The 25,044-nt window shown below is 40.6% G+C and overlaps 1 protein-coding gene across 1 annotated transcript in view; it reads right to left on the bottom strand.

Annotated features, from left to right (window-relative positions):
• The window catches only part of CACNA1I (calcium voltage-gated channel subunit alpha1 I), a 286,325-nt gene that overhangs the window by 79,659 nt on the left and 181,622 nt on the right, over positions 1-25,044 (bottom strand). The window contains exon 9 of the mRNA XM_063426399.1: positions 3,435-3,586. Coding sequence (XP_063282469.1) covers positions 3,435-3,586 — 152 coding nt within the window. The remainder of the gene's footprint in view (positions 1-3,434; positions 3,587-25,044) is intronic.

Here is a 25,044-nt window from a genome sequence, read left to right as displayed (position 1 = left end):
GTAAATAACTCCTCTGACATACCAAGTGAAGCGGCTGTGGTGCTAGTGTTGGTGGTGGCGGCAGGCGGGTGACTGGTATCTTGAGAGGTGCCGAAACTAAGCTGGAGGAGGATGGTGCGTCAAGGTTCCGAGCGGAAGCTGTAGAAGATTGGGTGTCCTGTGTTAGCCAGTCAACTATGTCCTCAGAACTTTTCAAGTTCAGGGTACATGGCCTCTGAAAACTGGTCATTATTCTAGGGCAAAAGGGAATCACAGCACCACGACCACGATGGCCCCTGCAGGGTAGCCTGCCTCTGCCTGTCATTTTTTTTTGGATTAGTGGTACTATGCGTGCAAGCTACTGTGAGACCAGATATGAGTGGCAATGTGCACTGGCAGAGGTTGGCAGAGTACACGCTGTAGGCCTGACACCCGCTTGAAGACAACTAACTGCTATTCAATCTATAACAGTGGAAAAAGTTTTTTGGTTTTAAATGCACGCTATAGTGACACCAGATATGAGTGGCAATGTGCACTTGCAGAGGTTGGCAGAGTACACGCTGAAGGCCTGACACCCGATTTAAGGACACTGACTGCTATTAGCTTACAGTGAAAAACTTTTTTTCTTTTTAAAGGCACACTATTGTGACACCAGATATGAGTGGCAAAGTGCACTTGCAGAGGTTGGCAGAGTACACGCTGAAGGCCTGACACCCGCTTTAAGGACACTGACTGCTATTAGCTTACAGTGAAAAACGTTTTTCTTTTTAAAGGCACGCTATAGTGACACCAGATATGAGTGGCAAAGTGCACTTGCAGAGGTTGGCAGAGTACACACTGAAGGCCTGACACCCAGAAGCTTGCAGACAACTAACTGCTATTAGCTTACAGTGAAAAACGTTTTTCTTTTTAAAGGCACGCTATAGTGACACCAGATATGAGTGGCAAAGTGCACTTGCAGAGGTTGGCAGAGTACACGCTGAAGGCCTGACACCCAGACGCTTGCAGACAACTAACTGCTATTCAATCTATTACAGTGAAATGCAAGCTTAAGCTATTGTGACACCAGATATGAGTGGTGGCACTGGGCAAGTGGGCATAGTATCCACTGTGAGCCTGACACAGAAGCTGGCAGGCAGGCAACTGCAATTACATTACACAAAAAAAAAAAAAAAAACAGACTGATGTTCTAGCCCTAAAAAGGGCTTTTTGGGGAGCTGTCCTTACAGCAGAGATCAGATCAGTCCTTCAGGACTGTAGTGGACACTGAATACCCTAGCCTAGCTATCAATTTCCCTATCAAATGAGCAGCAGCTACACTTTCCCTCCTCTATCTAAGAATGCAGCTTCAGAATGAATCTAAAATGGATGCTGTACAGGAGGTGGGAGGGTCTGGAAGGGAGGGTCTGCTGCTAATTTGCTGGAATGTGTCTGCTGACCGTGAGGCACAGGGTCAAAGTTTACTCAATGATGATGAATAGGGGGCGGATCGAACCGCGCATGTGTTCGCCCGCCGTGGCGAACACGAACACGCTATGTTCGCCAGGAAGTATTCGCCAGCGAACAGTTCGGTGCATCACTATTGGCCAATCACTGTACAGCAAAATGTAAATATTATGCATATATTTTGCACCACTGATTTGGTTAACAGATCTAGTGAGAAGAAATAACAAATAGAGGTAAAAAGAGGAAGATCAGTAAAAATGTATATATATTTTATATATATTTTATATTATAGATTTATTAAACCTTCTCACCCTTTGCACACGGTTCCTCCATAGATACGGAGTGAGACTGGTATTGGTTCCTTAGCAACCGGTCTCTGATGCCAGTTACAACGTCAGCACGTATCATGTGCACGATGGGGGCCGGAGCATGTAAGCGGATGCACGCGCACACACCCGGAAGTTCACTCGGCGGTAGTGGAGATAGGTGCACTACACCTGGGTGAGTTATTCTAATTATATCTGTAGCTATGTATTGATGTTGCACGCATGAATGTTTTGTTGTTCTGTTATTTGACCCTGAGGAAAGTCCCGAGCGGGGACTGAAATGTTGGTCGTTATTTTAAACGTTATCTAATAAAGAATTTACATTTTAAAAGACCGGTGAGCAGCCATTCAAATTGAATATATATATATATATATATTTTTTTTTTAATTGCTCCTCTTTTTCCCCTCTATCAATCACTTCTCACTTGATCTGTGAATAAAATCAACAATTAGTGGCTGTTCTCTAACCATCAATCTTTTTTTTTTTGCAGAGTCACAAACGGAACTCCGAATCTCAAGTAAAACAAAACTGTTCATCTATTGTCTGTTTTATTTGTTTTGTGATTTGGTTATACAGCAATTCAGAGTCATGGAATTCAGATGACCAGCCGTCTCCAACAAGTCAGAGGTCTGAGTCAAGAAGTGACAAGTTCCCCTTCGTCTTTAAACTTCCCCAATTGCCACTGGGATACAAGCAGAAAAAGACATGTGGCACACAAGTGGGACCCGTATTAGGTTTTTGAAAGAAGTGAAAATAAAGTAAATTGGAACAAAAACATCATCCTGTCAATGGGGGAAAATGGGAGACGCAATTGTGTGAATAAACACAACATAGAGACAAAATTGCACATAATATAGGGAGGATTACAAGTGTGGGAACCAAACAGAAATAGAATGGATCAACAAAGGCATACAAGAGAAAGGTGGGATAATATTACAAGGGGAGAGAGAGGAATGAAACAAACAAAAAAAAAAAAACACACACACACAAAAGGAAAGAAAGGAGATTGAAGAATAATAAAATTTTGGAATGAAAAACAAAATGGAAGACAAAAAAGGACAAGTGAAGGATCTGGAAAATGGGTACATCTGAGTAATACAGGATGATTAAACCTGCATCTGAAAAAAAGCTTTACATTTCAGGGTTAAACCTAGTGATATGGTGACCATATGATTGGTGCAGTGCGGTGTTTTGCAGTGCATTCGCACCAGCCTCTCATTTCTTCCCTATGAGAAATCATAGTATTGGCCAAGATTATCAGCATTGATGATATCACCCAAAGAGGTGAAGCTTCACGGAGGAGACCAGTGCGGCAAAGGAACACAAAAGTGAGATAACTATCTTTTTTAACGCTGGCAGCACTGGGCTGGTCACCTAGGGCACTATAGTGTTAGGAATACATATTTGTATTCCGAACACTATGGTGTTCCTTTAAGGAATAGCTCTTATAGTACACTTGTGCCAGTTTTCATATCTTGATGGTTAGGCAGACAGGTAAGCATATAGACAGAGAGATAGATGGATATACACATACGTAGCAATATATATCAATGTATATTACTGGTTAAAAAGTCATTCAGCCAGAGGAAGAATGTTTACTATTGCAAGGTAAATGTCAAGCCAGACCTGCCATAAAGACATAACTTTAATGCAAAGAAATCGTGTAAATTATTGAGACATACCTGATGATGACGATGATGCCATCAAATATGTTATATGGGTTTCTGAGATAGTCAAAAAGGCCAAACGCTGAAAGTTTTAACATCATTTCTAATGCAAACATGCTGGTGAACACAATGTTACTGATTTCCAGAATATTGGTGAGTTCTTCTGGCTGTTAAAAGAGCACAGTATGTTATTTCAATCAAGGCCGAAGTACATCAGAGTGTTCTGTGGTCATTACATACAGCATATATTTTTCTGAATATTAACATGATTGTTGAAATAACCTTAACAAGAATCTACAAATAAGCTGCAAAATGTCAAAAGCGGCAATAACCAATGGATCCAACCCTTTCCAAATGTGCATTATAGTGGTTTTATTTAAAGGTGCCATGCCCTAATCATAGCCAATACATACCATTGGAGCAATTAACTTCTATTGCAATCTGTGCAATAGTCTAACATCCTCATGAGACAGGGTACAGAGAACATTTAAATGATTAAACTAGCCACATGTTCAAATATAACATGATTTATGCACAGCAGACTTCTAAAGAAACCTCCAAATACAACGTTTAATGTCAAAAGACTTGCAGTCAAATGCACATATGTCAGAAGGTGGAACGTGCAACTGTCATAACTAAATGACTCAGAATGGAAGTAAATGGGATAACAAATAAGTACTTTACATTTAATTTCTATTTTGTTTTCTGACTTACACAAGATTTACAGATATCCTGTCAGTCTAGGAGTACACGAATACATGTATAATGTGTGTGGCATGGTGAGATTTATTATAGGACATCTGTGGGATAAACATAAGTCTTGTCGTGATCTCCCTATTGTTGCTACCTAGCACACTATGTAAGCTCTGTTTTTTTCCATATTGCTTTCTTATGATTCCCTTTGATTCTCTTACAGTTTTCATAGTTTCATTGGTGATGCACACATCCCATCCTCCTGGCCTTTCCTGTCCTCTTTTACCAACCATCACAATCATGTGGTCTCTTTATATCTCATGGTTCCCTTTGCTTTTCTTGTTTCTCTCCTGTGTTCCCTGTTGGCTTTATTTAGTCGTCTAGGGCTCCAATTTCAAACTCAACTATTCTTTTTATGTTCTTCACTTTGTGAGACTCATAGTTGATGACTGTATTTGTCTATAAGTGGTCACAACTACCATTTATTTTAATTACATACTGGTCCATTCTTTTTTATTTGCCTTGTATAATTTGTACTTCATTTCACTGCCCTTCTTCCATTTCTTTTGTCTTTTCTAATTCTCAATGTTCAAGTTTCAATCTCACCACCTATCTTTTTATACTGGCAAGGTAGAAAAAATATTTTTGCACTTTAAAAGTATTCAATTCCCTTCATTTTTTTTCAAATGTGTTCTGTTGTAGCCGTACGCTACACAAGGGCTCAACACACACATACGCACGCACACCTCAGCCCTGCTCACACCACCACAAAAGCAGAGCCCAAGGTTCTAGGAGGGGATCCCAGTATGGAACCTTGGCAACCTTAATATTGCTCTGTTAGACAGACTGATAATCATGTGCATTAGTCTAAAACAGATAGGTAGACTGAAAGTTGCTTCATGCAGGTACTAAGTGCCATGGGAGCCATGGCAATACTATAAGGTAACATTGCATGCAGCTGAATAGGAACATTTTAAAAATGATGTCTAAAACAAGTTAGGTACTTCTGTTTCCAACAAGTTATGTGACTGTTTTTTCTCTGACAAAAAATGTAATTCATTTGAAACCTAGGTATGATTTACCTTTTAAAGGGAAAAAAAAGAATGACCATTTGATGTGTGACAAGACGACCTTGATTGACATATACATCCTTGATCTTCAGTTGCCTTGCTTTCACACCATGATATGACACACCATGATGAACCTGAAACTGACTGAGTAGCTGAAAACCAGAACATTCAGTGTGCTATTCGCATTTCCAGAAAATATATTGATTACATTTTATATAATGTATACATATATATATATATATATATATATTTTTTTTTTTTAATGAATTGTTTTAGGGGAGAAAACTAGTACCAGTACATGTACGTAATTTTTTTGTATTCCCACTGTCATTTGAAAATGTCTGTACTATGTACACATATATATAGTTTATGTGTCACTTTGAACATCTTGGCTGACATTAAATACAATACCCGGTATCTTGTATTGCATACCTTAAAAAAGAGGGACAAATTTATATTTTCCAACACATATAGAGGGTATATTTGTACATGGTTATTTTGATATTACCTGCCTGAAATTTTGATATCCAGACCCAATTTAAGTCATAGTAAAACAACTGTAAGGGCAATATGGCCAAAAATCAACCCTGAAATCAGTTATAGAACATATAGTAAATGCTTATCAGTCTGTGTGCATTCTTCTAACATCCAAAGTTAATCCTCTCTCATTTGTATGCAGTTAAGTTAAAAAAAAAGTCCCCGATATAATCAGATACATAAATTAGAGCTGCATTTTGAATTTTCACTTTATAACCCTATACATTTCTATGGATCTGTTGCCCTCAAATTTGATATATTTTGCCTCCCCCTTGTTTTGATGGATACTACACCGAGCCATCCGTACTTTGCAGTTTTAGCTATGTCTCCCTAAGGGTAGTAGGCATGGTGATTACTTAGCAACCATAGTACACTCCACTCATTTTTAGTACTTGTGCTCCTACTTTTATTTCAGCCTTCCATGCATTCTGCAGAGTTATCCTTAGTGTATAACCATGTATTCAGGTAGTGTTTACTGTATTTTTGCTTCTAGAGGCCATTTTGCACCTGATTGCCCTGACAACCATCCAAAGTGCACCGCGCATGTCCTGTACATGGTGACACACATAGCAATGTCAGTGATAGAAGGAGGAGCTATTCCCATCAGTGGAAGACTCTGGGGGGTGTTTCTAAGTGGGTGTTTGGTGGATTGTAAAATTTATATAGGAGTATTGTATGTTCATTTACTAACGGGCCTTCATACATAGAGAAAGGGCTTGCTGCCTGCAATGTCTGTATTGTATATGTTATGTTAACCCCAATACATGGTGTGGAGAAGATCCTTATTGCATCAACCCTTGCTCCTTAGCATTGTTTCAAATTTTGCTCTTGCAGTGAGAAGCAACTCTGTTGTGACTAGTCTCTAGGTACTGCAGTAACCGATCCACTATTTTTTTCTTTTTTTGTATCTATGCGCAGCTGTGCGTATGATGCACTCAGCGCAAACGTTTCTCTGACAACATGGAAATAAAACTGGGACAGCTCATGCAGAAAGCAGGCAATGTATGTTTGGGAAACCTTGCTTGATGACAGACAGCTGCTGACTAATGACTCAATTTTATTTCAATTGTAACACCTTGCTTTCTCAATTGTAAATGAGAAAAAGAACAAACAACAAAGCACAATGTGAACAGAAGCTGGATGCCCACCGGGCAGTTAGTGAGTTAGAAAATAATAAACCACTCCTAATATATGTGTTCTTAAATGAACCATAACCATTACGGCTTATTGTGTTGGCTATGGTATTAATAGGCTGTAGATGAAATAGCTCAGTTTTATTAAACTGTTTTCAAGATGTCTGGTAAAACTGGTACATTTTCCTGCACTGTCTACCGGGGATTTCATAATGAGGAAGTCCAATTCCTCAATATCCATCCAAAATATTTGTAATGAATGCTCACGCAGGATGATGTGAAGCGTTGAACGTTGGATATGATAGAATTCAGCAATGCCAGGTTATCCGGCACGTTTTGCAAAACCTCTTAAAATTATGTGCCAAAACCCAACAGCACCATAACCATTATTTTGTAAGTTTCCGTTAGAGGAATATTCCAAGCACCATAACCACTTATGCTATTCCAATATGTGGCTTTTTTTTTTTTTTCAATTAATATTTTATTGTTTTGGTAAAACATGGGTTGGGGTGGGTACAGAAATGAAAAATGGAGGTAAGGGTATAAAGTATACAGCCATACATCTGTAGCATTTCACAGTATTAGTCTATCACAGGGTTAGGCAACCTTCGGCACTCCAGATGTTGCCAAATACATCCCCCATAATTCTCTTACAGCCATAATGCTGGCTAAGCATCATGGAAGATGTAGTCCAAAACATCTGGAGTGCCGAAGGTTGCCTATGCCTGGTCTATTAGGTCTATACATTAGGATCTAGGTGATCGATAAATAATGCACGGGAAATCAGCTGAAAATCAGTGTGTAGCGAGTATTGTTGATGTAGCATTGAGCCAGTAAATAGCCGCCCTGTTTATCTCCTACTTTTTTAACTAATACAAAAGAGACATCTCTACTGATTAATATGGACACTCCGCGTTTTGTCATCTTAAAGCAGGAGTAAAAGTCATGGGGAAAGAGGGCTGAGCAGAATTTGGGTCTGTGACCCAACTTAAAGTGGGTTTCTTGGTAGAAAGCCACTTGGGATTTATGTTTCTTTGCTACTGCTAGAGCCATCCGTCTTTTATTTGGTGATTTCCTCGTGTGCAGTGTGCAGTGCGCTCGCCGATGGCCTGTAAGTCAGCTTTAATATCTCTGGCCAGTTTTGTAAATTCTTTTTGCAAGGAGGATTTCAGGTCATTCAGCATTTTATAAATCAAGGAATCCATTGCTGGACCGGACGTGGGCACTGAGATGGATGTGCTGTCACTCTAATGAGAGTATGCTGCTGGCGATCTTGGGCCATTTTTGATTTGTACGCGCAGTGAGGACAGCACTGAAATCTGTAAAGTTGTCTGTTTTTGGTTTGGTTTTCTTTGTGGATTGGTGTGCCATAGTGTTTGACACCTTGATCCCAGGTGAGTATACGTTTGTAGGCTATGAAAAATGCTTGTTGAGTCGCCGAGTTTGGTCTCAATTAGGAGGAGCTGACGGCTTACATGGCCATCTTGGTCGGATGCGAGGCCAAGCCCCCCCCAAATGTTGCTTTTTTTTTTTTTTTAATTCTTTATTTTTATTGTGCACAAGAATTGACAAACAGCCTTGGTTCGCCACAACAGCGTGACAAGGCATGAGTAATTGCAGTTTGCTGTACAAGTTGTGACTTATATTATCCAGGCACATTTTTAAAGTTTTAAGTTGCTAACAATCAGCAAATAAATCATGACATCAGTGAACTATATGAGAAAACTGTTTCGCTGAGCTGAACTGTAGAGTGAGTATTAGATTTTCTAAGATCTGGCTAACGTTTAGTTCTATTGCAAGAGTGCAGGTAAAAGATTGAGAGACAGAGTAAACAACACACATTAACTGGTTAACATTTGTAATTCTTAGTAAATATACTTAGTAAGTTAATGTTGGTATAAGCCTCTAAAAGCTGTCAAGGTGTACACGTTTACTGGTATGTGAAGGGTGTATGATTAGAGTGCAGACCTTGGGTGTTTTGATGGTTGAGTGGTTGCTTAGACTATATACCCTAGTCTGCATAGATTGCCTATGTGTGTAGCTAGAGAGACATTTTTAAAATATAGCATACAGGAAAAGTGTAAAACAAATTTCTGCGTGCTAGGTCAGGGTTGTTAAGAGTATGGCTATGGTAACTTTGCTGTGAGTCTCTGGTACCAGGTATCCCAGCGTCCCTTGACGGCCGTTAACCCACGCCGCTTGCAGGCTTTGGAGGTGAGTCTTTTACTGTGTTAGTCCAGCTTGATAGTCCTTGTGGTGTGGCTCTGAGGGACCAAATGCCATGCAGGTGGGGTCGTAGTAGTGCCCAGGGGTTCAGGTCGTTGCGGCCGCAGGGCCCGGCGTCTCCTCTTTGGGGGTCATCTCCGGTAAGTGTCCTCGTGGTGTATGGCCGCGCAGCTCTCTGTGGTGCAGCGTTGGTTTGGAAGCTGTGCTTAGAGCTGTATTGGTAGCCAGGAGTTTGTTCGGATAGGATGTTTGAGAGGATCGGCGCCTTTTCCCGCCTTGAGGCGCTTCGGTGTCTGCGCTACCGGACGGCCATTTTAGAGGCTTGGGGTATTTGCCTGTAGGAGCTGCGTCTCGCTGCTGGACGTATCCAGGAGGCTACCGTTCGGACAGCTTGGCGGTGGGTTGCCCCTCTGCTGCGTAGAGCTGCTGTGAGGCCCGCACAGAGCCGATCAAAGATTTCCATGGGGGACATACATGGTTTAGGGTGAGTAATCCGCCTTCTGGGTACATGCTGGGCGGCCATTTTGGCTGGTCTTTGGCGAGTTTTTGCTCCCCCATGTTGCATCGCTGGTTTGCTCGCTTTTCCAACTGGTTTATATGTCCAGTGGGGACCGGGATGTCCCCCACCGGTCCAGAGGGGGGGGGGGGAAGGCTGACGTGAGGTCGCTTGCGGGCTTTTGCGCCCTGGAGAGCTGCCGTTTCCCTCTGGCTTCAGCCTCAGTAGGCCGCATTTGAGTTTCAGCTTTGCTGACTTCGGCAGGCCCCGGGGTGGTATCGTTGGGTTCAGCGGGGTACCCCCGACGTGGGTGATACCCCCATGGGTAGTTTTGGCTGGGTAGCCATCGCTTATTGCCCGGTGTTTCTCCTGCCTGGCCGGAGCTCATGTCGGACGCGTCCATGCTGCTCGGCGGTCAGACTCCGCCCCCCCAAATGTTGCTTTTAACGGCAATGATTTGAAATATACCATGACCACTGCACGATAGTATCACATGAGAAACATAGCTCCCCCTTGCTGTGCTGTCCTGCAAGCCGATATACACATGTGCGTGGTATCTATTAAAGAGTATAGTAGCTTTACTAATGCCTTTTTAACAATTAAATCTGCCAATTACATGTTACATGCAAATGTAATATCCTCAGAAGGCCTCCCAACAGGTCCTATTTCAGTGTGACAGTCCCTATCTTATGGTTCCGTCTAGCCCTCCCAACTTTGTTCCCTGTAGTCCGCTTTTGGAGATGCTCATGCTACACTACGACCATGCAGAAAGAGCTGAAACAGTGACTTGGCCTGGATGATTTGCAGGCAGCCAGGAGTGCATTCATGTCTGGCTGAACTGCCTATTCTTTGGGTTGGACTCACCCCATTCATTGGCAGATCTGCCTGTTTGGGTGGCTCCAGTGACGCTAATTGTGACACTAGCCTCCCTCTTTTTGCCTTGCCTACCAGCATCCTGCTCTATGGGACAACAAGGTTGAGGGCTAAGATTGAGTGGAACATACAGATACTTTGAAGTCTGGATGCAACACAAATGACATCACTGCAAATTTTGAGAATACATACAATTCACTTTTTTTTTTACTTAAAATTTTCATTGTATTACTTGTATAATGCAATAACGTGTTCAAATCCAGCCTCATGTGTCCATTTAACCATACAAAATGATCTGCGTTTAGCACTTTGAGAAATCTGTGGTACAAGCAAACTCATCACTTCAGACCTAATCTAAAACTCAAAGATTGCTATTTTCACTTCTTTCCTAATTAAGAGAAGTATCAAAGTTGTGCTAAGCAGTAAATTAGTTCAACTTAAGCATTCACAGAAACACTTCAACACTGCAAAGACGGCAAGCTGAGAACTGCACTAAAACACATCAACTTCCAATTTAGCTCAAGTGTCGAGCTTAGGAGAAAATGTGCTTCTTAGACTTCAAGGACCAGATATAATGCTGTCATCTGGTTAGAAAAAGTCTCAAAACAATGAAATCACCAAGTATTTTGGTAAATAGCACTACCTGCTAAAACACCTTACCGCTCATTAACCCACTGGGTCCAAAAAAAGAGACAAAAAAAAACTAAACAAAAAAGATGTTCAAACAAACAAGCTAGGAAAACCCTACAACATGCGTGGAACAATTATTGCATACATTATGCTATAACAGATTTTTCTACACGTCTTGGGTGCTTCGAGAACCCCATTTATTTTTGTTATTATTATTGACATTTATATAGAGCTAATATATATTTATATAGAACTAATTCCGCAGCACTTTAAAATATTATGAAAGGGGGAAATTTAACAGTAAATGATCAATACAAAAGATACAGGAACAATAGGTTGAGGAGGATCCTGCTCAAAAGAGCTTACAATCTAGAGGAGAATGACCTAAATAAATTTTGCAACTTGCCTCACACTGAGTAAACTCTCCACAGCAGCATTAAAAAAAATGCAAATGAACAAACTGTATACTACTATTAATAATAATAGTACTACTAATATAAACACTGCTTGTAAGTACCAAAAACTTCCATACAACAGAGATCAACTGAGATCCGTCCTCTTAAAGAGACACTCTAGACCCCTGAAGCACTACAGCTTGCTGAAATGCTTTAGGGGTTAACTGCATGCCCCCCTTTTCCCAATCCATAAAAGTGCCAATTGCAAGAGACATTATCACTTTTATGAATGTATTTCTGGACATCCTCTGGCAGTTAATATTACAGCCGGGAGGGGGCGGAGCCTGAGCTTCATGGCGGCTGGAGGCGCGTCATGAGAGCTCCATACCTATCATGTCCCAGCATGCCAAAATGACAGACCATGCAGCTTACCTCAACCAGGTGCCTGCCGGGGTATCCTGACCCAATCGCTTCTATGTCAAAACTTCCCTCTAGCGGAGGTTCCGGTGGGGCCACTCTCCCACTCAGCATTCAGTGGTATTCTGGCAAGGGGTCCGATATACACATTTTGTCTCAGTCCGAAATAAGCATGCTGTCTCGGTTTATTCTAATTCAATTGCTAAGGTATTTCCTTAACACTGTGCAGTACCCTGCCCAGTGCCTTCAACTGTGTCCCAGTGGTTAACTAGCAAGCGCTATACTCATGTCTCTGCTTTTCACTACTTATTCTGCATCATATTACTCTAACACTAAGACATATCTGTCATGTTATATCTTTTACATGTCAAGTATCGTATTTCGCACATACACTTTAATTCATCTTAGATAATCATAAGTTATGTTAAGCTTGTATACATAATCATAAAAAAATGTGCAACTTCTCATGCCACTGTCGATCCGGTTCACCTATACAGGGAGTGCAGAATTATTAGGCAAATGAGTATTTTGACCACATCATCCTCTTTATGCATGTTGTCTTACTCCAAGCTGTATAGGCTCGAAAGCCTACTACCAATTAAGCATATTAGGTGATGTGCATCTCTGTAATGAGAAGGGGTGTGGTCTAATGACATCAACACCTTATATCAGGTGTGCATAATTATTAGGCAACTTCCTTTCCTTTGGCAAAATGGGTCAAAAGAAGGACTTGACAGGCTCAGAAAAGTCAAAAATAGTGAGATATCTTGCAGAGGGATGCAGCACTCTTAAAATTGCAAAGCTTCTGAAGCGTGATCATCGAACAATCAAGCGTTTCATTCAAAATAGTCAACAGGGTCGCAAGAAGCGTTTGGAAAAACCAAGGCGCAAAATATCTGCCCATGAACTGAGAAAAGTCAAGCGTGCAGCTGCCAAGATGCCACTTGCCACCAGTTTGGCCATATTTCAGAGCTGCAACATCACTGGAGTTCCCAAAAGCACAAGGTGTACAATACTCAGAGACATGGCCAAGGTAAGAAAGGCTGAAAGACGACCACCACTGAACAAGACACACAAGCTGAAACGTCAAGACTGGGCCAAGAAATATCTCAAGACTGATTTTTCTAAGGTTTTATGGACTGATGAAATGAGAGTGAGTCTTGATGGGCCAGATGGATGGGCCCGTGGCTGGATTGGTAAAGGGCAGAGAGCTCCAGTCCGACTCAGACGCCAGCAAGGTGGAGGTGGAGTACTGGTTTGGGCTGGTATCATCAAAGATGAGCTTGTGGGGCCTTTTCAGGTTGAGGATGGAGTTAAGCTTAACTCCCAGTCCTACTGCCAGTTTCTGGAAGACACCTTCTTCAAGCAGTGGTACAGGAAGAAGTCTGCATCCTTCAAGAAAAACATGATTTTCATGCAGGACAATGCTCCATCACACGCGTCCAAGTACTCCACAGCGTGGCTGGCAAGAAAGGGTATAAAAGAAGAAAATCTAATGACATGGCCTCCTTGTTCACCTGATCTGAACCCCATTGAGAACCTGTGGTCCATCATCAAATGTGAGATTTACAAGGAGGGAAAACAGTACACCTCTCTGAACAGTGTCTGGGAGGCTGTGGTTGCTGCTGCACGCAATGTTGATGGTGAACAGATCAAAACACTGACAGAATACATGGATGGCAGGCTTTTGAGTGTCCTTGCAAAGAAAGGTGGCTATATTGGTCACTGATTTGTTTTTGTTATGTTTTTGAATGTCAGAAATGTATATTTGTGAATGTTGAGATGATATATTGTATTCACTGGTAAAAATAAATAATTGAAATGGGTATATATTTGTTTTTTGTTAAGTTGCCTAATAATTATGCACAGTAATAGTCACCTGCACACAAAGATATCCCCCTAAAATAGCTAAAACTAAAAACAAACTAAAAACTACTTCCAAAATTATTCAGCTTTGATATTAATGAGTTTTTTGGGTTCATTGAGAACATGGTTGTTGTTCAATAATAAAAATACAACTTGCCTAATAATGCTGCACTCCCTGTATGCATGCTGTTGTGGCGATTGATGCTAAAATGTACCTACCTGCACAACAACAACAAAATGTATATATAAAAAAAAATATTACAGCCAGGAGGGATTCCTGATTCACTCCAGCTGAATGAATGTTCAAGTAGATGTGAGAGCTTCCATAGGGAAGCATTAGTCTAATGCTTTCCCATGAAAAGTATTCCATTGGGCAATAACCATGATAGGGTTCCATTTTCTATACCTGCCTTAACCTAGTTAGCAGGGGATATATTTACTGTGGGTCATCTACTTGTAATCTGTAACTTTGTAGTCCTGGTGTTTATTCACATATTTAACATTCTTAATCTGCTCCTGACTGTTCTGTTATTGTGTCCTAATTGGTCTCTTCTAAACTAGCTACATCTAAGCACCTAGTGGTAGTTAGCCTCATATCTAACACCATGTCTAGACAACAATTGATTTAGTCAATCATTTGTCACTCTCTCTGTTTATAATCTAGACATACATGCCTAATCTGTTTTGTTATTGCTATCTTCATGTCAGGAAATATTATTCATTTGCAAGCCTATACTATAATCTAGTAATTTATACCAAAGTGTCTAGACCAATGTCTAGGTACGATCATCTGTCATAACTCCTATATCTTTTCTGTGTTCTGTGTCACTCACATGCCTCAATAAAAGAAAGACTGACCAAAAAAAATAAATTAGATAGGCACATTTGGTTGGCGTCTTTGCCACTTTCACCTGAACATGAAGGGGAGACTGCCATCCCTGATTTCTACCCTGAGCGAAGTGGAGCAGCCTTCAGGGAGGACTCTGGAGAAAAGTTAAGTAATATTTATTATTTTCATTTTTGGTGGGGTAGAAGCACCTGGCATTTGCATCTTTAAAGGAACACTCCAAATGTTAAAATGAATATTGCTTTTTAATACTGGAGTGTTTCTTTAATAAATATAATTACAATTTCTACAGCAGTTTTTATTTGCATCCCCTTTCAATACAGGTGCTTACATTGTATAATGAGTCTATTGAAGAGGCTTTTTTTCACAACTCAAACGTTTGGTGCCTGTGCTGTAGGGCAAAGCCCTTGCTCCAAGTGGTCCCCAAGAAAAAGAAAAAAAAAAAAAAGGACTTTAGCACTTATTTGTCTCAGGTGCAATATAGGTTTATTCAGCATCGGAATAATAAACCTATATTGCACCTGAGACTACTGAGTGCTGAATTCTTATTTTTTATTTTTGTATAACCATTCTCTTCTTGAAAACGCAGCAGGAGATGATGAAAGCCTAGTACATTTTTTTTCAGAACAGTCAAAATTCTCTCTTTATACAAAGTTTTAATCACATAGGTTTTAAAGAGGTGAAAATGCCTTTTTTGGCTAAACACCATGGATATCAAGGAGTATTATATATGTCACAATGATTTATTTACTCTTGTAGCAAACTGTATTTTAAACTCAGCGCAAAGTCTGAGAAACATGAACAACAAAATAACAAAAATAAAACTATCATTTAAAAAGTGTACAGTTAAAGTGGCATCAGCTGTCTAGCGTCATTTGAATAACATGGCAATAGAGCTGCACTAGAGTCGAGCTCAGAGATGTCAGCTCATAAAAATGCTGCAATGTAAAACCCCAGAACAAAATGTCCATTCTCATCAGAGCAATGTTGCAGTTAAGCTGCACCCAGAAGAGCACAATATTGTAAGAGTTCAGTTCATGATAAATCCATTTCTAATGTTATAGATAGAGTAAAGGGTACGGGCAGTGGTGTGTTTTGGATTTGTGCTGCCCTAGGCACGACTAAATTCGGGCACCCCCAAAATCTAAATTTGCCGCCCCAATTCGTGTCAAGGCCACTTTTGTGACTAACAGACACATGCCCTCATTGATACATGCACTTATATACACTCACTGACATATACACAGTCATTGGCACACACATACAGTCATTGGCACACGCTGTTTAACCAACACACACTTTCACTGACAATCCCATTCACTGACAGGCACACACTCTCAGATACACATAAAATGACATACACACACTGACACACACTCACAAGCACACCCATTCTCACTGAAAGACACATTTCACTCACTCACAGACACACACTGACAGCTACACTCACTCACTTACTCACAGTAAGGTGGACTGCCCAAAAAGGCAAACAAGACATTTGTCTGGGAGCTTGAGGTGGCATTTTTTGGCTCCCCCCTCTGAAAGTGCCGCCCTAGGCAAATGCCTTGTGGTAAATACATCCCTGGGTATGGGATACATAATTTAGGGGGTACTTTAGCTGGTACTTGGGAATATTATTTGGGGTACATTTTGCTATTGAGTACTCAGAATTAGGCTTGGAGAAATGTGTGTTATGAACACTCTCTGACTGAGAGTGATGGGATTTATAGAGTAACCAAAAAGGATGACGTGAAAATATTCAGGCACAATAGGACTAAATAGAACTAGTAAAATGAGGAAGCAGAACATATAGGACAAAGAATACTTATGAAAAAGACAATACAGACAGGACTGTATTTTACAAATTTTAACCATATATCCCAAAATTGTGTGGGTTTTTTTTCAACTTGGCTGTTACTGAAACAGAGATTTGGTGACCTTGGGGAATCATAGTTACATAGTCCATCAAGTTCAGCCTTCTTCACATTTCCTCGTTCGAGTTAAATTGTCTCACAATGAATGCATTTTTCAACCTGCAAACTAGTTAATGAACAGAAAATGGAGCATATTTACACACTGCACACACACAAAAAACAACAAACGTTGCTTCAAACTAAAGGTATTAACTGCTTCTTAGCAATAGTGACTCTGCAGGTCTCTTTGTGTCTGACAGGCAAATGGGAAGTAGAGTCAGCGGGTTAATATATTCGCTGCCTCTTTCTCTTACAGCCGAGAGAGATTAATTGCGTTTCATTTATAGCTGACAGGAAAGGAGTCAGTCTTTGCAATGCACATTTCTCTCACTCAGAGAGGGTCAGTGCCTCCTCTGGAGGTAAAACACATCATTTCTGGGTGGGAAGAGTTTTATTTGTACTTTGGGTGTCCTTGTACATTCACCATGGGGTACGTCTGTACACTTGGTCAGAGTTTTTATGAATTCAAAGTGAAGTGAAACTGACTGCATTTTTAGGCTCAGACAGCTAAACTAAAAACATAGCTGACTTGAAGAATTTCTCAATTGATTCTTGATTTAATACATTTTCCAAATTATTTCATACTGTTAGAAAAACGTTCCAAATTATTTATCTTCAGAAGGCACTGTGACGGACCGTCTGGCACCCCGACTGGGTACCTCCGTCAAGCTCGCTTCCTAGCTCTTCTCTGGGACACGAGTGCTACAGCCCCTAGCTGCCGCAGTTTGGCTGGGATCTCAACGTCGCTTCCCGTCCTGCAACAGTGTCATGGGTACAGCAGAGAGTATAGCTGATCCACCCAAACACTAGCCCAGACTGAGCGAAGGGTGAAAAGGAACTGCTTTATTATGGCCAAGTTGCCTGCTTATATACACAACCCCCAGCAGGGGGTCTCCACACAATATAATGCAAGCCCCTCCCAAAGATCGCTGGGCCTGGGAGATAATTGCATTAGAGAACGGTAAGCTAATTATCTCCCGGGAACAGAGAGGCAAATAAAAAAAATATAAAACATAGAAAGCATAAAAATACAATAACCCCACAAATAATACATCCCCAAATAGCCCTGATCTTAGCAACCAAGTTCTCCAAATAGTGCCCAGATCCATGCAGTGTAGGGGAAACGCTACCATGTTAAAGTTCTGACCAGCCGCACACATGGTCCTATGCCCAAAATAGTTCCAGGGTGTTTGGTGCTTTGGTCGGTCAACTTTCGGGAGCTCTTGCGTCCGAAATATGGGGTGTTCCACCTGGCTCTTAGGTAGCATTTGTGTCCTTTAGTCTCAGGCACCTTTCCTCCTAAAAGCACCCTCCAAGAGCCCATGCCATTAAAATCTATGGGATTTTTTTGTAGATAAAAAAACTGCACAAATTATTTAACAGTATTGAATCATTTGGGAAGTTTATTAAGTCTAGGCCTTGGATATTTTGTCTTAAAACCCACTTTAAATTTACAATCAATGTCCGCGATTGATTAGCCAGTTATATTTTGCAAATTTGTTTGAAATGCATCACCCATCCCCTGCTCTTTATATCTCTACATGATGTAGAGGTTTGATACAGTAAGGTACAATGTATGGGGAAGAATGAAAAAAAAGAGAAGAAACTAATGTGATGCAAGATAACAAGATATATCTGATATACACAAGGTATAGGATATAGTCAGCAAGGCAAAATGAGCAGTATTTGTCTTACATAATAAAAGATGCAATATACACATTGAAGCTGTTTGAAGAAAATGAACCAGGGTGAGAGTGTCACTGCATAGACAGAAGAGGAAGCCATGAATTTGAGAGGATATAGTTCCGATGTGTTATATATATATGACTGTGATATTCTGGACATTTGACAGAATAAAGTGTCCTAGATTGATAGAAGAGTGTATGAAATAGTTTTTGGGTAGATTAAATAGGACATTCTAAATGGATATATGCTCAGTACACAGTGGTCAGAGGACATGCTATTTCCACGGTTTTGATGTAAGATGAAAGTTAAGCATAGATTACTGGTAGAAAGAATCTTTTGATTTATGTTGAACCTATATAGAGGAGAAAGAACAATGTTGGATTTGCTGGATAGTGGGAAAAAAAAGTGTATATTTGGAAATGTTCTTGGAAAGATTAGAGAGCACACTTGATAAATTTATAAAGATATTAAAGGGGAAACGTCACTGTGGCAAACGTGCCTATGCCACAATCTCCTGGAGGAGCCTGCTAGCTAGTCTCCTGCCCAAGGACTATGGGCCATAACCTGCCCAGACTCCCCCAAGAGACTTCTCCTCGGTTTCCTTGGCTCAGCACCTTCCCTCTCCCGAATTAGCACCTTCCCTCTCCCGAATTAAGCCGAATGCTTGCTACCTGGCAGTTGTTCCCACGAACAAACCCCATACAGACTTCAGTGATACTTAGCCGCGACCGCTCTGGAACAGTTTTCGACTATGTGACCTTGCGGTTTCCGGTCATATTTGTCCAGTGTTTTGACCCCAAGCTTTTTTGAGAGGTGCCTGAGACCGTGAGAAACACTCGCTCCCTGAGAACCAGGAGGAGCACCTTGTATTTTGTCCACAGGAGCTCCAGAAAGTTGACCGGCAAAAGCACCAAACGCTCTGAAACTATTTTGGGCAGGGACCATGTATGCGGCCAATCAGAACTTAAGTCCTGCGCTCAAACTTCCACTACTCTTGGGCTTGTTGCTGCCGCCCAAGAGTGATATGTTTATACAAATATCAGGTCAAGTTTAATTAATTATCCTACCTAAATCTCAAAAACTGTACAGAGGAATCTACTAACTCTGTAGCAGAAAAATAATTGCAGTTATTATTAGATTTCTTAAGTGGGTTTCAAACAAATTGTGATTCTGACAAATGCCATAACTCTGAATATGCAAATCACAGAAAAAAACTAAATGAGGAATGAATGAGCCATTTAATTTGTTTAATGATTGAGAGTTCCTTCCGTGGTGCTAAAAAAAAAAAAAAGAAAAAAAATGACCAATACTAAGAAAAAAAGAGTAGCAGTAAAAATATAGATAATTTTTACTTCTCCTCCATTTTCCTATTGCTTTTTTTAACTTGATCTGTGAACCAAACGGTGCAAAATTGTGCCTATCAGTGAAATATATATACATGTCATAAACACTGCTACTCCAAGTGGGCATGTGACTTTGTTCAATGGATGATAGGGTTAAAAATCACTATTAGCCTGCCCAAAATAATGATATAAATATCCCTCTTTACACTACCCACACTTATTTCTAGTATCAAAGGCTGCCACCACCAAGTCAATTTATAAATCAGGCACCTTAAATAATATTTGAAAAAACCCACAGAGCACAATTTAGCGAAATATCTATGAAACAAAAAAATACTATTAAATAGACCTCTTTGGGTCTCATAATTCTTATATTTGGCAAAGGCAGAACTTTATAAAGAAACATTTATAATGAAGAAATATAATTACATAAAAAACTAAATGATAAACAAATGAATTAAACCAACAATAAAAAGGAGAAAATTAATAGAAAATCCTAGCTACTCCCTTTGCTAGTACAGTCATTATTTTCGCTGAAGGCTTCGGTAAGGATAATGGGAACTCGCGCAGGTGCAATACTTATTTGCATTTCATAGATTTTAGACCCTTTGCACCAATTTCTGGACAGAGTGCAGGAGTAGCTGTAATGGTTATAGGTTGATGACACCATACACATCATTTTTGGCCGATTTAAACACAAATTTATATAAAAGAGTACAGGAAAAGATCCCTATCTCTTCTTTGTACGGTATCATTTTTAAATCTGAGAAATAGTCACAATGTATCCGTTTCATTTTTGTGCTTACTGTCCCTACCCATATTCTTGTTAACAAAACTGCAATCTTCTTTTTTTTTTTTGCTAATTAGTCTAGCAATTTTACAACCCTGAACAAATTAAATTGGTCTCATTGGTTTCCAAATTAATTTTCTTTCTCATTTTGCCTCAGTAAACTTGATGATATTTAAGCTGTATACAAGCTTCTTTCTCTAACGAATTTACTATAATAACCTGTAAACGGCACAATTTAAGATATTCCAATATGGAAACTCTTTAAAATACTTCACATTCCTAGCCAAATGCACAGCCATACATATTTTTTTTACAATCGATTATAACTTAAAATTAGTCACAGAGATTTCTCTGTAACTAAACACTCCAATGGCACGAGTACTTAGCCATTGAATATATATATATATATATATATATATATATATATATATATATATATATTTACAATATAGTGATTTTAATACAATGCTTTCAAAATATAATACATTAGTACAGTTAATATAAAACTATAATAAAACCATATATTAGCTAGTTGGAAAGAGTTCTATGTTCTTTTGTTACTCACGTAAAACCTAAATATCTAAATGTCCCCATCTTAATCTCAGCTTGCACTTATATAATGAGCATAATGGTAAACCTGCTGGAATTACTCATAATTAGGATTTCGTGTAATTCAGTGATGGATAATGTGTAGTTACTACATTTCCAGTGATGCTTTACCATTCTGTGCTTGGACTGTTAGCCTTTAACCCCTTAAGGACACATGACATGTGTGACATGTCATGATTCCCTTTTATTCCAGAAGTTTGGTCCTTAAGGGGTTAAATTAATCTGTACCAGTTATTGAAAGTGTGCTGTTCTAAAAGTGGTGTAAAGTACTAAAAGTGGAGAAATCGCAATAGAAACCAGTGGAACCAATTAAACATTTTATTGGTGTCTCTTCCACTTTTTTAATTTTTGCATCATTTACTTAAATGGGAGACTTTAATAAATATCCTCCCAGAGACTCCTGTTCCTGGGTGGCATCTGAAATATGCATCTAAGGAATGAGAGGAGGATGAATAGTACATAGGAAGGAGGTAAGAAGAAGAGAGGATAAATATACAAACCATACAGCAACATACCTCTCGACATTGGCAGGTATGGAATAGGGACGTGAGGGGGGGAAGTCACCAGTAACAAGTGTAATGGTAATATACCCCAACTCGCAGGATTCAGCTCAACAATGACAACACAGAGCAGAGATACGTCTACCGGACCTTAGAATGGCCGGACTCGACGTAAAGGAGAGAAATACAGAGTCAGGAACTATCCGAGGTCAAGGGCACAAAGAGACAGCGTAAACAGGACTAGCCAAGGACTGGTACACAGTAGTCAGTAAGCCGGTAAACAGAACAGATAGGGATCAAGAGATAAACAGAGTCTGAAACAAAGCCACGGTCAAGTACGAAGGAACACAACTGAACAGAACAAGCGCTAAAGGGAACTGAAATAGAAACCACGATAGGGCAAGGTACTAAGGGAAAAAGGTGAGTATAAATACCTTAACATTTAATTTGATTGGCCCCTGTCATATCCATGCCCCCTAAACGTGAGTGTATGGAGAATGTGGCATGACAGGGGCCAATGGGAGACCGTTTCAGATTTCGGCTCCCACTGTCCCTTTAAGAGCGCGCCCGAGACACGCGGCACGCTCTTAGAGTCAGGCGGGACACGTGGCCCGCCTTTCTAGTATTGCCATCGGAGGAGCCGCACGCGGCTCGTGCAACAGCAGGACTGCGCGCAGCGCGAACAGAGGACCCCGGCCGGCCCCTGGAGAGGGTAAGTACCGCTACAAAAAGTCCTTGAAGATGCCCATAATGGGTGGGCTTATCCAAAAACCCCACTGAAGGTGCTTCTCAGCGTGTTATCAAGTTTTATGAAGTGTTATCAAGCAGTCTGAAAAACCCTGAGGCTCCCCTGCTGCTATTTTCTTTTTCCATTCCAATTTTGTGATATATCAAGACTGAAGCAGCACCTTAGCGTCAACAGACTCCAAATTGAAATCAGTTAGATTAGAATCACATGTGTATGTACGTGAAAGACAAAATCAGCAGTAAGAATTTAACCATCAGAAAGTTACTATATGGAGGCTTTCTAATGAAACAGAAAAGTAATGAGTGGGAAATGTGGTCATGCCTCTGAACAGTGTTGGGCAATAAATTAAATAGAGATTTTGCTTCTTGACCTATATACTGTTATACACCCTCTGACGATGTCCAACAAAATAAATAGTATATTTGTTTTTAAAAAGCACACATTTAGGACACCAGGGTCTAGGGCTATTATTGTATTGCCTGTGAGTTACTATTTGCTTGATGACATTTGTGTGTCATTCTGATCTGTCAGAGGAACACACAAGTGAGGTATGAGCCTTAGCCACACCTCCATTAGGGGCCAGACTGTGGCCATGGACCCTCATTCACCAATAAACTGCTTGAAAATGGTTTAACACTGAATAGGGAGATCGTGTCTGAGTATTCCAGGCACTATAACCAATTTAATGAGAGCTATATGTAGTCTTTTATTACGGAATAGCGGTGCATGATCTGATTAGAAACATGGGCGTCCACAGGAATTTTTCCAGGGGGGCGGGCATAATTGTAATGACATCCATGCTTGGCCCCTTATTTACAGTGTCATGAAGGGTAGGGGCATAGTCATTATCACATAGAGCCATGGTGACCAGATTTTGGAAATAATAAACCAGGACACACATTAGGCAAGGAGACGGAGAGATCGGTGTGACGTTGGAAATAAGGTATATAGCGTTAAGGGGGGGAGGCAGGATACGTAAATAGTGTTTTCACAACATGTTTGTATTCCTGACACTATAGTGTTCCTTTAAGCAAATTAAAGGAACATTCTTGTCACCATAACAACTTCATCTAAATGAAAATGCTATGATGCCAGGAAGCCCCGGGTTCTCTATTTCCTTTAAGGGGTTAAACCGCTCTCAAATGGTTTACCCCTCTAGCTCCAGATCTCCAGGTTGCTCAGTGGTATTTGGCTTCTGAAACGGAGTGTCAGGCATGGGTGCCGCTGATTGGCTAGAGTGGTTAGCTGACACTCTAAGCCAATTGCTAGTTCCCAGTTCATAAAAATGTTTTACTCTTTTATGAATGGGGAGCTACTGATTGGCTTAGAGTGCCAGCTGACCGCTCTAGCCAATCAGCGACACCCCTACCCAGCGGCACTCTGTGCTTCCTGACACTCAGTAAATAAAAGTGAACACATTAACACTGATATTTTTTTACCTGGGGAGATTAGAAAGTCCAAAGTTTTCCTGCAATTTCCATGTACCAAAGCCTTATGATGTGGTGTCCAGAATGAAGTGGAGGGATCACTTCACTTGTCCTTCCTACTCCAATCTCCTTTTCTTCTCCTTCATTTGACAGTCTTCTTTTTCTTCTTCTCTCCTCCTTGGCTCCTACTGCTCCTTTACTTTTCTGCGACTTTCTGCTTCTTTTGCACCCTTCTGCTCATTTCTCTTTCTGATCACTTTCTGCTACTTTCACTCCCTTCTGCTCCTTCTGACCCTTTCTGCTCCTTGCAGACCCTTTCTGATCCTTGCTTACCCTTCTTGTTCCTTTCTGTTCCTTTCTGCTCCTTTTCCTACTTTACCTTTGTGCTCCTTCTGCCCCTTCCAGCTCATTGCTGACACTTTCTGCTCCTTGATGTCCCTTCCTGCTCATTTCTGTTTCTTCTCCGTTATGCTCCTTCTCCTACTTTACCTTTGTGCTCCTTCTGATTCTTTCTGCTCCTTTACCTTTGTGTTCCTTCTGTCCCTTCTTGCTCCTTGCTGATCCTTCCTGCTCCTTCTCCTACTTTACCTTTATGCTCCTTCTGATTCTTTCTGCTTCTTGCTGCCCCTTCCTGTAGGCTATCCCCCCACCCCCCATCCCTCACTTACCGGATCTGTAGGCTGTCTCTGCATTCTGGGAGTTGCTGGCTGCACTTTGTGCTGCTCCCACGCAGATTCAGTCAGGAGAGAGAAGCAAGGATAAGCTGTAGCTTCCTATCCCTGCTTCTGCCACCTAAGTTGAAAAATTCTACCCTTGACCATTGACATGTGAAACAGCTAAGCCTCTTAGTCCTTTAAAAGGTTTACTATTACTATATTACTATTTAAATGTATTAATAAAGCCAAAAATGTTTGCAATGCTATACAAAGTACTAATAAACCATAGCGTTACAGACAGAATTGTACAGATACATTCTGTACACAAGGTTACCTTGATATCTCTATGGTATGTTTGCATGTTTTAATGCATGGTTTCCATAGTGCATTTAAACAGGGGGAGGGGGTAAATGTCAACCTGAAGTACACCTATAATTTCCTTGCCTATATCCCCTAGGTTCTTGAAGGTATGTTGTATGTTTGTGTAAGGACATGTTTTCCCACAGTGATGTACTCTACACCTTTAAGATTTGCTTATGTAATTGTGGAACATGAACAATAGGGGACAGGAGTGATGGCTGCAGGGAACTGCTTCTATCTCAAGAACGGGATCCTCCATAGACCACTGGTAAATGCTGCATGCGCGATTTTGACTCCTGAGCAGAAGTGAATGGCCTGGAAGAAGATGGTGGTGCCTGTGAGGGACAGGT

Source organism: Pelobates fuscus, chromosome 7 (assembly GCF_036172605.1).
Source record: "Pelobates fuscus isolate aPelFus1 chromosome 7, aPelFus1.pri, whole genome shotgun sequence".
NCBI classification, from domain to species: domain Eukaryota; kingdom Metazoa; phylum Chordata; class Amphibia; order Anura; family Pelobatidae; genus Pelobates; species Pelobates fuscus.
This window is presented reverse-complemented; position numbering and strand designations above follow the sequence as displayed.